The 14,291-nt window shown below is 41.0% G+C and overlaps 1 protein-coding gene across 1 annotated transcript in view; it reads right to left on the bottom strand.

Moving 5' to 3' along the window:
• Positions 1–8,566: 8,566 nt before the first annotated feature.
• The window catches only part of foxp4 (forkhead box P4), a 95,360-nt gene continuing 89,635 nt past the window's right edge, over positions 8,567–14,291 (bottom strand). Inside the window, exon 18 of the mRNA XM_035152123.2 lies at positions 8,567–14,217. Coding sequence (XP_035008014.1) covers positions 14,070–14,217 — 148 coding nt within the window. The 3' untranslated portion in view covers positions 8,567–14,069. The remainder of the gene's footprint in view (positions 14,218–14,291) is intronic.

Raw genomic sequence — 14,291 nt, 5'->3', positions numbered from 1 at the left:
TCCAGGAACCATGTGTGTACCTTTATATATTTAACAATTTGAGAAGAGCTTTAATGCAGTTTATCGGTACTAAGTCTATTGTCTCTACTTTGGCACTATACAACGGTGTAATACTGGAATCTGTTTCCTTTGCATCCATTTAGAACAGAAAAAATAAAACGTGTACTGATAATACTAAGAACAACACTGTGGCCCTGAAGTGCCACTCATTGGGGCTTAAGGACACTTGGATGACACCTCACGAGCAGTATGGAGGCATTTTATCTTTTTTTTCTGTCCTTTCTTTACGTTTGAAGAAGTGGTCGCCATTTACTTCAATTGTATTGGATTTTTCTGTACTCAAACACTTCACCCACCGCTCCATCGGCATAGTGGTGAGTAGATAATATGTGAACTTTCATTTCTGGGTGAACTATCCTTTCAATTCCGTTTGTTGTTGTGTTTTCTTATTTGTCGTTGTGTTTTTGCACTTCAGGTCCACCTACAGCCCAATGGTGTAAAGTAATGAAATAAATCACTATTACATCTTTAAATTCCTGTGTCGGACACAAAAGTACCTACATGTATTGACCACGCTTTTTGTTCCTCCAATACAAGTTCCCTGTTTTTAGTTTACATGCTGTTGTGACTCACTGTGGGAACTTTCTGGATTCACTGGCCTGCATGAGGATTTATAAATTGGCCCATGAGTGCGAGAGGGAAGTAGGTCATTTTCTCAGGGATGACTCATGATTCATCCTCATGATAGTAATTGTGGAAATTACAATAAACCCTTCAGGGCACGTCCCCACCTTGTACCTACACATGCCAATGATATTAGCTGGTTGTTTTTATAAAGAACAATTAAAATAGCTGCCATCTCGTCAAAGATGTACTAAAACTAAACCTGGCACCATACATCACAACATGTGTCTGTATGAAACAAGCTCCAAGTGTCTCATTCTGAAAGTGTCCATCGTGACCAGTACCTTGTCATCAAGTACTGCAAGATGTTTTTCATTTGATAAACGAATATCAACACTGAATCAGGAAATATCAAAAATGTGTTATTCAAAATCTGAGTAAAACCCATAAATTGAATCCATCCATGAAAATAATCACAAAGGTTTGGTACTAACATTTGCAGTATGCAATCATTTGAACTTTAAAAGAAAAAGGATGACACTTCAGAGTTTCACCCAGGAAAAGAGTCTTAATAGTAGTTTTTAGCATCACATGGTAAATATATTTACCTTTGACAGTTATATCTAACTGATACTTTCAACCACTTTTACCTCTTTTAGAAATATGTATAAAATGTCTTCTCACAATGACGGTTGACAGATAGATGCAGTTTTCTTCACAAGTTCCGACTATACTTATAGCACTTTGTAGTTTGGCTTTCTTGAAGATATTGCACTTTCTTGATTCTTGTTTTTCTGGGTTTGTACCATGCATTCATGGTTGAATGCACTTATTGTAAGTCGCTTTGGATAAAAGCGTCAGCTAAATGAAATGTAATGTAATGTAAAAGTATGTTCTAATAAGATCATTTAGAATTGGATAATCCAACCAAACCATCAACCTTCTCTTTTTCAAAATTTTCCCGAAAGTTAAAACCACAACTTTTCCCCAACTCTGTAAAGTGTGATATCCAGAACAGTTTTTACTTGTTGATATCAAGAAGTAGTTCCTGGGTCCCACAGGAAACATTAAAACACAGCACAGGACAGACCGGCCGGCCCAGTCCTCTCCTGCCGTGTGGACACCTGGAGGTGAGCAGCTGCAGACTGTGTTTCCTGTGATTGATGTGTGAAGGCGTGGCGGGGGTGTGAGGTAATTCACAGCAGCAAAGGGCTTTTCAGACACCCTTCATTTTTACTGACAACACGATAACCTCCTGTTCAATTTGTGCACCATCACTCATCTGAACGGACTTTGACACTGAAGCACTTGTTGGATCTGTGCTGTGTGTGGGGCCCAGTGTCAGTCTGGGCACCAGGGTCACAGTTTGTGTGGGCAACAGTGAGTGTTACAGACGCATTGTTCCAGTTTTTTCCTTTTGTTTGCGAAAGCAGTCGAGACGTATTGAGTCGTACTTCTGTGCTTTTACAGCAGATCAGACTCACTTCATCATCCAAATGATGTTGTAACACAAATATGTCATAGAACTCAGACAAATTGCTTTCACTGCAAAAAGGCCCTGTCAAGTTTCAGGCCTCACTGTTTAGATGTAATGAGGCTTTCACTCAGAACAAACACATTTGGCCAAGAGCTATGTGTATGTGCACATTATGTTCGTTTGCACTTTTAAAATACAAATACTTTCCTTAGTTTAAGATCATGTGGTTTGATACTAAAAAGTAAAAGTTTTGAGAAGCAGTTGACTTTTTTTTGCATTATTTAGACTTAACTAGGTTGTTTGAGTCTTTTTTCAGTCTTATTTCAAGATTTTCAATTTTAAGACGTCTTGACAAGTGAAATTCACTCACTGCACTGGCAGGAAATAATACAAGACGAGCATTTTAACAAAACCCACCATTGAAAGGAAGTTTGGTCACAAAACTACCAAAGTCTCTCTGAGCTAATTCATATAAACACATTTGAATACTTGTCCTCTCTGCAACTGACCAGTTTGTCATTAACTGCAGGTTTTTTTTGACAGGGTGCTCACAAATAATGTAAACAATTAATTACATTTTAAATTCAGGGTTCAATTCAGCTAATTCAAAGGTTTACAATGTGTTAGATGTGTTAATTAGAAAGGGTTATCTGATATCATATAACTATGTAGAGTGTCAGTCAGTAGAGTAGAGTGCTAAGGCCCAACAGTCCTCTTAAATTCAATCAAGCTGCACCAAATTCCACACACTCATAGATATCAGTTTCCTAAACATGCTTGATTTTTTTTAAATTAAGATCCATAACATATTCTCTTTGAAAATGTTGAAAAATGCCCTCGCAATGTTAAAGAAAGAGATTAAATATTCCTGAATCTGCCCCTTGACTCGGATCCGCACCAAAATCTTATGGATTCTTTCCTGACCCATCCCACATTCTTCCACCAAGTGTCATGCAAATCTGTCAAGTTGTTTCTGTGTAATCTTACATAACAACAAACAGACAAACAGACAAACAGACAGGGGTATTACCTCCTTGGCGGAGGACAGAATGACACTCTACATTTATCTCCTATTAAAACAGAGGACAATAAATAACATGAATCACAAACCAAATACAAGCTTCGCAGGCTGCATTCGATTCTTTTGTGTTGTCTGAGTCACCACAACTATTCTCACACTGAACAATGAGAGTGGAGCAATGTTCTTGTCATCCACTTCCTGAAAAGCTTTAACTCTCTCTCCTCTCTCTCCTCCACCAGTCACCGCACCCACAAGGTTCTCCACGGTCAGCTGATAGCTTTCATTTCCATCTCTGACTTATTTACATAATTATTTAAAAGCTGGTGATTCAAAGTTACTCAATGATAATTTAATCAAACCTTATTTAACGGTTGTTTCATGGACTTTAAACCCATTTGTCACAGAGGAGAAGATGAGCTGGTTGTTCGACTTCCTGTAGAGGTGAACAGGGACACTGGATCATCCAGGCCTGCTGCATCAGGCAGATGAATATGACAACATCCCTCAACATTCCTCACATCCAAGAGTGCTATCAAATCAGCTTCCAATTATGAACCGGACACACACACAGACACAGAGAGGTATTTGAGTCTAGACAGAAACAGCTGCAACAGCAGATTATAATTTGTCCTTCATGCGAAAATAAAACTGTTCTTTAAAGAAATAGTTCAAGATTTTAGGATTATGTCTCTTGCTTCTTTCTTTGTTCCTTCTAGCCTGGCTCGATTCAGAGGTAACAAAATCTGCCTACCCTTCATGTTTGTTAAATCTGTGCAAAAACTTCATATTAAAAATGGCACTTCACTGTTGTACATAGGCTTTTGTGTCAGACTGTCTCTTAGCCAGGAGAACATGCCAGGCACCAACACTCTACTCCAACTGACTTTAGTCTTGTTGCTGCTCAGCAGATTTTGTTACTTTTTGAATAGAGCCAGGCTTTGTCCCACGCTTTTCACTCCTTCTGTTAAGCTAAGCTGAGAGGCCAGCTACATAATTACTGCACAGCCATTAGACCGTCTCATCGAACTCTCTGCAATAAAGCAAATCAGCCAAGTTCACACAATGTCAAACCACCGCTTCAAGTGAATATGCATTGCAAATATGGGCTGTTGCATCAATATTTTACTACTTGAATGTTAGGCCTATATCAAAGAATGCATATGTTTATGTTTTGGTGTGATGCTGATATTAAAGAGATGCAGATATTGAAAAGAAATGCTGAATTGTGCATAGATGCTGGAAATATAATTAGCCCCTTTGTGGCCCCTTGGTAAGAAACAACAGAGATCCACCACTGATCACAGTGCAATACAATACTCCCTCTTATGAAGCTGCTTAGTTGAATGTCTGAGTCACAACTTAGATCATAAAGACTACATTTAAGCAGGAAGGGAAGTTATAATTTCTTCTTTGTACTGAACAAGTTGTCCTCACAGAGGAGATGATGCCATGTTTCACTATGATGAAAGCAGTTCTGCCTTTCTCACAGCACGTAGACCTGTTCTTTGTTTGGCTTATGGGCTTCTGAGGCTTCAGAGGCTTTCCAGTCCACTGAGATCCAGCAGAGGAAGAACAGGTCGCCTTCTCGAGCTGGCCACAGCCGGACAACTGGGGTGAAGGCTGCTCCACTGTTCCAGGACTTCTGACCAGACTGCACGAGATGCCACAACCCGGCATCACATCAGCAGACGGGCAGAGTAGGAGGGGCAGACAGCGGAAATGTAGAGATTGAAAAAAAAAGGGTGAGACTCCAGACAGAAGCAGAGAGAGAGAGAGAGAGAGAGAGAGAGAGAGAGAGAGAGAGAGAGAGAGAGAGAGAGAGAGAGAGAGTATGTCATAAGAGTGTGGGTTTGTGTATAAATGTGTGTTCGCAAAGAGGTGAAACTGGAGCCTGTACACAGAGTGTATCTGCTGAGACGTCTCTGTATCATATAAAACTTTAATGTTGATTGTTTCAGTGGTTTTTAACAATCTGAGAGAAAGAAAGAGAGAGAGAGAGAGAGAGAGAGAGAGAGAGAGAGAGGGCAGGGTGAAAATGTGGTCCCAATCACTCACAAAGATGCTTTTGTTCTGTAGCTGGGGCCCTCTCTCTCTCTCTCTCTCTCTCTCTCTCCCTCCCTCCCTCTATTTCTTGCCACACATGGAGTTGCATCCACTTTCTCATCAGAGTCATGGCTTCTCAGAGGAGGGTATAGAGCATATACCTGTGAGGCATTAGCAATGGGACGTCCCCTCGCTCTCTGTGTCTGCCATGTTTGTTTGTGAAAGGTTGAAAACATTGTTGAATTAATAAATAAACCATTTCAGTGTAATTCAGTCCATTAATTATACACTGTTTATTAATGCACTTAGGGTTAAAACAATTATTAACTAACCATTGTTTACAATGGGGTCTGGGGGACTGCAAGCTATGATGTATGACATAAACTTATTCTCAACAAATCACCATAACCACCATCAAGTTGTTTTTCATCTTTTTTAAAATATTGTTAGTTTCTCAACATTTTCACTTTCTCATGAAACAAGTCTTGGATCTTAATGGAAAAAAAACTGGCATGTTTAGGGGACTGACAATCTAAAATTGTAATAAATACATATCTGGATCTAGTGAAATAAAAATTGGTTTCATAAAGGGACTGTTGGTAGAAGTATGAATTCTACTGGGTGACACTTTAGTTTAGTCTTCACCCAATCACAGCTGGGATTGGCTCCAGGCCCTCAGGAGCTCTGGTTGTGCTTTAGTAAACACATACTGCACCTTTAAGGGGTCAGCAGCTGTGTCATAGGTGGGCATTATACATTTTTAGTAAGATAATCAATATCTGTCTTTGTCATCAGGTGGAAATAATGTGTACAACATAAGACAACTTACTTACATGGTTCTTCTTCTTCTTCTTCTTCTTCTTCTTCTTCTTCTTCTTCTTCTTCTTCTTCTTCTTCTTCTTCTTCTTCTTCCTTCTCTAATATAAATTGTACAGAGGGCCTCCAGTCCAGCTGACCAAACTGAGTGTTACCGTATATCAGTGCTTGGTGTTTACTTGAATGGGGCCTATACCAGAAAGTGGTTGGGTTACATTTTAATGTGCGGAGAGAAAGAAAGAGAGAGTCTCAGCTCATTAGACTGAATAAGCAGATCCATATGGATGCATGCAGCAGCAGCAGCAGCAGCAGCAGCAGATATATAGTGTAGCATGTTGTGTTGTTTTGTCTGAGTCAATATACTGTTTGGAGCGCGGCCCACTCTGCAGCCACAGACACAGAGACACAGAGAGGGGAAGAAGGCAGAGGGAGGATGACAGAGTGAGTGCACGGGGGAGAGACGCAGAAAAATGTCAGTAAATTTATTTTGTGACTCACAGGGTCTGCCTGGACCTCACTGCTCTCCATGCTGCTGGGGTGAGCAGGCCCTCCACACCCTCCACACCCACCCACCCACCCACCCACCCACACACCCGATGGCACAGGCACACGAGCATTGATTTAAGCATCACAAGTCTACGCACATATGCAGACAGAAGAGATAAAAATCAAATTAAAACATGTGTGCAAATACTCCTGCAGACACATAAACAGGATTGCGAGCATGCACGTCCGTGTGCACGCACCTAACGCCTACTCTGCTGAGATGAGCGCTAAGAAACACATCCAGAGCTTCGGCCTCCGGTTCGGGCCAAACTGGACTGTGCCATGCCAAGAACAACCTCTTTGTGTGTTGCTCTGCACCCTGGCTCACCTTGTGAAAGTATACCATACTAGATCTCTGCTTAGTATTCATGATGTGTGTATGCCAGTAAGTGTGTGTTTCCCTATACGTGTGTGCATGTGTGCGTGTGTGTCTGCAATAGGCTTAAGATGGGGTCTCTCCCAAAACCAAATGTCACAGGGATTTAAGCGCTGAGAGTGAGTTCGCTCCCAGCTGACTGACGAAGAAGTTCACGAAAAGCACAAGATTAAACAGAGTTTAAACTTTCCAAAAGACATCCAGCCAGTTTCCATTGTTTTCTACCCGTGGCAACACATCCACGATGCAGCGCTCAGGTTTAAAGATAAGCTGTAGGGCATGAGCCAAACCTGAAAGGAAGAGGGAGGCAGGTAAGGAAGGAGAGGGAAGAAAGGGAGGATGGGAATGAAGAAGAAGTACAGACATGACACCTCCTCTGTTAATCTAATGAGACGTCAGCCACCTGCATTCTTCTTAGACTTCATACATGCACAGGTAGTTTCTCAAAGCTCAGTCTCTTCCGTGCTCTCTGGCCCACCCTGTTGGTCGGAGCACGTCAGTGGACCGCAGTCATGTTTGTTGCCGGGTTTGTGTTTATGAGATGCTGCATGTGTTGTCCAGTTTGTTTACTCCTCCTAGTGGCCGAACTCTGCATCACAACTCATGGTAACCTCTGAAGAACGACACAGACTGACCTTTAAAAGTTACCACTCATCCAACAGAGTGTAATTCAGTGAGTCAGTTCCTGTCATTTGATTGGCTGTCACCCCATACTGTGATGTCACCATATGGTCTGATGAATAAAGAAGTGTATTATCTGTATTATTGTCAAAACACTTTTCTCAAGAGAACCCTAATTACAATGAGCTCCCCACCAGCAAACAATTTGGGAAAGTAGTTGTCTTTTTTATATAAATTGTGGAAATCATATATTTTGATTAAACTCATCATACACAGTTCAAATAAGAAAATGTGTATTTTCAGTATAATATAAAGAACTACTTGATTGATAATAAGACGTCAAATGTAATTGAAGAAAAGAAAAATTTCAAAATAAAATCGAGTAATAAATACGTTGATGTACATGATTTGAATATGGTGCCACCCTGGCTATGTTTAGGTTAAACGGATTCACATTAAAATAATTGTCCCTGCAGGCTGTCATACAACTGGAGGAAGAGGAAATTCGTTCAATATTCCAAAAACATTTGGCCTCACTTTTGTTACATTGTTAACAGTAGTCTCATTGATTGGTTTTTCGTAATTATAGTAATTACAAACTGCAGGAGCAGAGTATTTATATGACAAGTGGTCTCCCAGAGGTCACAGTGAAAACTGAAGTAGCTGCATTTGAAAGCGTTTTAAACACGTGTTGCGCTGCCATTTCAGTTTGTGTGTGACATGTAGTCCCATGAAAGGAAAAACATATCTCTAAAATTAAAATGTTTTAATATATATGAAAATATATGATTTAGTCTGTTGTTTCATGTTTTTCAACCTCTAATTTCTGTATTGAACTGCATTTCACTAGATATTATATAAAGTTTAATGTATATTTTCAGTTTTATTAGAGTTTAGAGTTAAATTTACAGTTATTCAATATTTTACATTTTCAAAATAATTGCCGTGAAACATGTAAAGGTTTCCTATTGTCTAAATGTTTATCTGTGTGTGTCATGTGCACATTGGATTTCCCTGGAGAAGAAAGAGGGACACAGCATGGGACAGTGTAATAAGTATTTTATTGCATTTTATAATGCCATTGTCAATAATTAGTACAGATTACATGCAACTAGACCTACTGTACAGTTTTTTATTGTCTGCATGGACAGACACAAGAAGATTCAGGTTACAAATACACAGATATATGTGTGTGTTTTATACAGCATGAAGGAAAGGGCAGTGACTGGCATTACATGGCTACCCGGGGTGGAGGGTCCGAGGGCTGGGCTCCACTGTCTGTCTAAAGCCGTGGTCCAGTCCCTGTCCCCGCCTCCTCCTCGGCTCACACTTTCAAATAACAAGAAACAGAACAAAAAAACAAAAACAAAGGATAAAGAGAGGTAAGCAGGTAAACTGAAACTAAGAAACAATAGAGAGTCACTGCTGAAAATGTACACACATTCCTCAGGTTTAACCAGAGGAGAAATGAAGTGGTAGTTCCATTGGATTCTGGCTGTCTACGTAATAATACCGTCAGGCAATGCTCCGCTTTGAGAGTCCCTTCCCCCTCATGTGACACCTCAGAACTGTCCAATCACACCTCAGGATCTGGGTTTCCCACGTCTTTTGAGTCACTCGCCAGCCCAATCGGACACAGACCGGATCCTACAACACCAACACGTGGATGTACGAGAGATAACAGCTATCTGTAAAGGTGATCAGTGAAGTCAGAGAGTTTTGGAAGTAGCTCAGCGTTTGTTTGGTTATGTTTGTGGCATTGGTTTGGTTACAGTTTGGTTACAGTTCAGGGGTTTGGACTAAGCAATGTTTGCTCGCAATGCCTTTGGTAGTCAGAGGATGAGCTGCATCTCTGGGAGCCGTTCCACATTTTGGTATTGAGACTACACGCAGAGAGGAGGAGTATCAAAAAACTGCGACAGTGTCAGTCTTGGATCTGCAATTGCGGGACGGGGAGATGCGGTTTGCGACTGGTCACCGGCAGCAGGGTGCGGTGTGACTCAGCCACAGCCCCATTTCACCTGCAGACGATTGACAGCTCTGCGGGGTCAGAGTTCAGCACAGGAATGACAGGGGTCAGGGGTCAAAGGGAGGGGGTTGGGGGGGGTCGGGGGTCACAAGGAAGCTGGGACATATATTGGCACCTGAAAGGACCAACAGCAATACCTTTCTAGAGCTCTGCATTTTTTAAAGCAAGAGAGGGGCTACATATTCTTACATTTTTTTTCCTCTTTCTCTTTTTCTTTTTGGAGGTTTTGGTCCTGTCTTTAGAGAAAAAGTCCTTCTGAGGTATCAATACATAATGAAGTAACTTTTTTGTTTTGTTTTCCATTTGTTTTTTTTCTTTCCTTAAAAATGCATAAATGCAGTACAGAGACAAAAAAGTATCAAAATAGACCTAGCTAAGATAAATATACAAACAGGTGTTACCTAAACCACTGATCTAACTTTTAATCTTTTAATTTTTTTAGAGATAATACACTTAAAAAATCAGCGTCCCAGACGTTTTATGAAGAACTGAAAAAATGGAAACAAAAAAAAACTATTAAAACCAAGATATCTGCAGCACTTAATATGATAAATACATATACTTCAGCATTAGCAGTACAGTATAGGAATCAGAGCTGAAAGCTTTACAATAGCTAAACAGGTGCAGAGGAGAGAAACAAAACAAACAAACCCCAAAAAAAGAAGAGAAAATGAAAGGACAAAATGAGAAAGAATGCCCTGGAGAGATAAGTCAAGCACTAATATACAAGAATACATCATGTTATGCCGAGCTGGAGAGAAAAAAAAAAAAACAGAAGTCTTACATGGCGACCTGTGAACAATCTACATCTTTATAAAACAGCTTTGTTTACAGGTGTACCTTAAAGCACGAGTCAGAGATCATCTATGTACTGGATGCAGCAGTTCCTCTTGGTTTGGATATTACTACTAGTAGTGATGTGTTTCATTAAGCGTCTCTGCGAGCGTTTTGGTGATGAGTGGGGGGGAGGGAGGGGGTGGGGTGACTGCTGTGGATGTGGGTCTTTGGATATCTGGATGGTCAGAGCCTCTGTTTGCACTAACCCATAGCCCTGCGTCTATGCTATCTGTGTGTGTCCCTGTGTGTGTGTGTGTGTCTGATATATTCTGCCCATCATTACCCCTGACAGCCAGCTCCCTGCAACGCCACGCGGCCATTAACGAGCGGCTTCTCATTGGCTGCCATCATTAATATGCACACATACAGTCGAAGCACACGGTTCAGAGGCTGCTCACATAGCTCAGTGCTAATCAGGCGCAGGAGCACGGTCAGGTTCACACAGCTGATAGAAAACTTTTATAGAAGTAGCGAGCGCTTCACAACACACTTTGAGACATAGAGAGTGCTTTAGATGTGGTTTAAAGGAGAGGTAGTCGTTTTTAAATTCCATGGAAAGTGAAACATCTCTATGTTTTTGGGCTCAAGCAGATGTGAAAGGGAGTCCGGATCACCAAATAGCTTTTTTTTTTCTTCTCGTCAGTCATACAGTAAGCGCAACACAATTTTGGCATTCATTATTATCATCAAGGAAGAATGGAGAGGAAAAAAAAAAAAAACATATTCTAAGAGAGTTCAGTCTCCCATTGGCTATGCGTTGAACTGTTTTTCGAAAAGGAGGTAGTGTTATTTTTGGTTTTTATTTTTATCTCGTTGCAAGATGTCTGTCTGCCACTTTGTACTTTGTCAGAAATCAGTCTCTAATGTGACAGGAAACAGTCCTGTTTGAACACAAAGTCATCAGAAAGGTTCGTTAGTTAAATAAGAGTGCACGAGATAGTTTGACAAAAAGTATGAAAATATGAGCCCAACTTTGAATCACATGATGTCCCTTGGTTGTTTTTCCTCTTACATTGGTATAGTTTTTTAGTTTTTTCCCTAATATTCATTTGGATTGGCTGAAAGATGTGAGTTCTGTAACCACAACGCAGTCCACTTCCTCTTCCTGTAAATACAGATTAAGAGAGGATGTTTGTTTCCTACTTTTAAAAAAGTCAAATTTTTTGTTATGACAGCACCAGAAAAACAGCTTGTAAAGCCAAGTGTTTAACGTCTCTATTTGTTACATGTGCTCAAACACGTCACGAGTGCCTCATACTCAGGTCTGCTCACACTAGTCAGGCCAATCCTTGGATTGTTTGGAATACAGTTTAGCCTGAGAGCGGGAGTTTCACCTCTAAGTGCTATTTTCTTTACTCTTATTTTTTTCGAGGAACTGCGGGAGGTTTTTTAATACTAGGTTTTTTTTTTGGCCTCATACCTAATGCAAGTTATTCATAAACACTTTTGTAAAAAGCTTTCATGTCTCCAAAGTCTAGTTTGCTTCACACACTTTGGTTTTTGGAATGGTCAGCACTGTAAGTCATGTATAATTTATGTGAATACAATAATAGGAATTCAAACTCCTGGTTCGTTGTCTTTTGGCCAGTTCTTTAAGAGGAAGAAGGAAAAAAAAGGGGGGAAACTCAAAAAGGGGCAAAATAAACTACAGGGTTTTTGGTTTTCTACATATTTCTTTGGTTACCTGTAACAAAAATAAAAACGGGAACAAGCAGAGAACAGATTCAAATAAATGTTAAAATTTGGTATGGCACTGTAGAGAAAAGTAATGCTTTTATGCTCACAGAAAACAAAAAAAGGAAAAAAAATCTCACGTGCTATTCCTTTAACACAAACTCACACAGTGAATTGCAGATAGCTTCTACACAGTAACAATTACAACCATAGAGCTTTGAGTCTGAAGCCGAGCAGAGTTGCCACATTTGGTGTCCCACAGAAAGAATTCCCCTTTATTTCTTTATCAATTTGGACACAGTTCCAGGCGGAGCCTTCGTGGGATGAGGTATTCTCTGACTGCAGTAATAATATATATTTTTTTAAAGCATCACTGATATTTCTCAACTAAATACACAACCGAAAAACAAGTGAATGAGAGAGAATTAACACAAAAAATATTCAGCTGTTAAATAATCTGTCTGGATAATGGAAACTTTAAGTGCTATTTCCAAATTTCTTGCCTGCTACACTTGGGACAGAAACGGGAGAGGGGCGGGGTCACAAGTTGGGACAATACTGCGCTTTCATTTCTTTCTCTCTTTTTTTGCCAATACTCATTTGGAATGGTGTGAGCAACCAGAGTAAATCAAACAAATTACAACACAAAAACAAAAACAGCATTCTTAGAAAAGGTACGTTGAAACAGAACGCCACCATGGAAATATTGATCCTCAAAAAATGATAATAACATCGTCAACATAACATCAAATAAAAAAAGGAAATGACAAAAGCTACCACACGTTTTTTTCTTGTTATACTCCATAATCATGAACAGTTTTCTTTTTTAGTCACAATATTTCTGTAGATGCTTCCTCCCTCTTTTCTATCAGCCTCCTCTCTTATTCTTCTCGCACGTCAAGTGTTCCAAGCTCATCACTCCATCCCTACACGGAGGAGAGGAGAAGGACAGCACCAAATGGTCCTATTCCTGCATTATCTTTTGGGGGGTGGGGGTTGGGATGGAGGTGGGTTGGAAATGTGTTTTGCTTTCCTCACTTAGAAGCAAAGAGTTTAAAAGATGTCCAACACTAAGTGTCTTGCTGGGAGCAGAGGTTTGGGCGCAGACCGGGGCCGCTCCGCATCCGTTCGTTGGGTAGGTGTCGTCGAGGGCTTGGAGCACTGTTGGAGGTCATCTTTAAAAGCACCCTTCCTTCCTTCCTTCCTTCCTTCCTTCCTTCCTTCCTTCCTTCCTTCCTTCCTTCCTTCCTTCCTTCCTTCCTTCCTTCCTTCCTTCCTTCCTTCCTTCCTATCTCGAGGCCCAACAGTTCCATTTTGATTAAATCAAATAAAAATGAAAAAGCAAGTGATTGACTCAAGAGGGGGAAGAAGGAGAGGTATACTGCACAGCCCCTGATGACTGCTCCAGATCTATATACACATGATCCTGTGTGTCTTTTTCATTCTTACACACACTCACACACGCATCTGTGTGTCTTCTCGACTGACGATTAGAGATAAAGCGGCTACCCAGGCAGCCCGAGACGACAGTGAGCAGGGTGTGTGCAGAGTGGTGGGGCGAGGAGAAGAGAGTGTGTGTGTGTCAACGCCTCTAGGGGTCTCTACACAGAGGCTGATGTTACCAGGGAGGATAACGAAACATGGTGAGACATGAATGAGTGTGTCTGTGTGCGTGTTTGTGTGAGTGTGTATGCATTAAGTGGTGTTACACCTCTGAGCCAAGTGTCGGAAAAGAAACACATGGAGGTAAAGCAGTGCTCCACAGTCTTCTCTTTTTGTGTCTGAAAGTAACGGAGGTCATCTAACCCTGTTTGGTGTTTCTCAATGTCATCCTTGGTTGCTTGCATTTTCTTCAAAACAAAACAAAAAAAAACATTCTCTTTTTTTCTCTCTTTTTCTCACAAGTGTACTGTCGCTATTTTTTCCTCTTCAGGCTGACGAGAGGGCTCGGGGGGGATTGATCTCGCTGTGTGTCCCGTCCCTCTGGTCCGTTCTCGGATCTCTCCTACTCCAGGTCCTCGTTGGCAAGATCCTCCTCCAGATCGCGCTCGTCGCTCGGCAATGGCAGGCTGTGTGTGACCCCAACCAGGAGGGATACTGGCCGACCGTCCTCATCCACATCAGTGGGCTCCTCCTTCACATGCACCGGGTGGCTGAAGGAGATAGAGCAGGCTGACATTAGAAAAAGGAAAAGGGGAAGTTTTAAAGAGCATATGCCAGTAGCAGA

The sequence above is a fragment of the Hippoglossus stenolepis genome, chromosome 3 (assembly GCF_022539355.2).
Source record: "Hippoglossus stenolepis isolate QCI-W04-F060 chromosome 3, HSTE1.2, whole genome shotgun sequence".
NCBI lineage: Eukaryota > Metazoa > Chordata > Actinopteri > Pleuronectiformes > Pleuronectidae > Hippoglossus > Hippoglossus stenolepis.
This window is presented reverse-complemented; position numbering and strand designations above follow the sequence as displayed.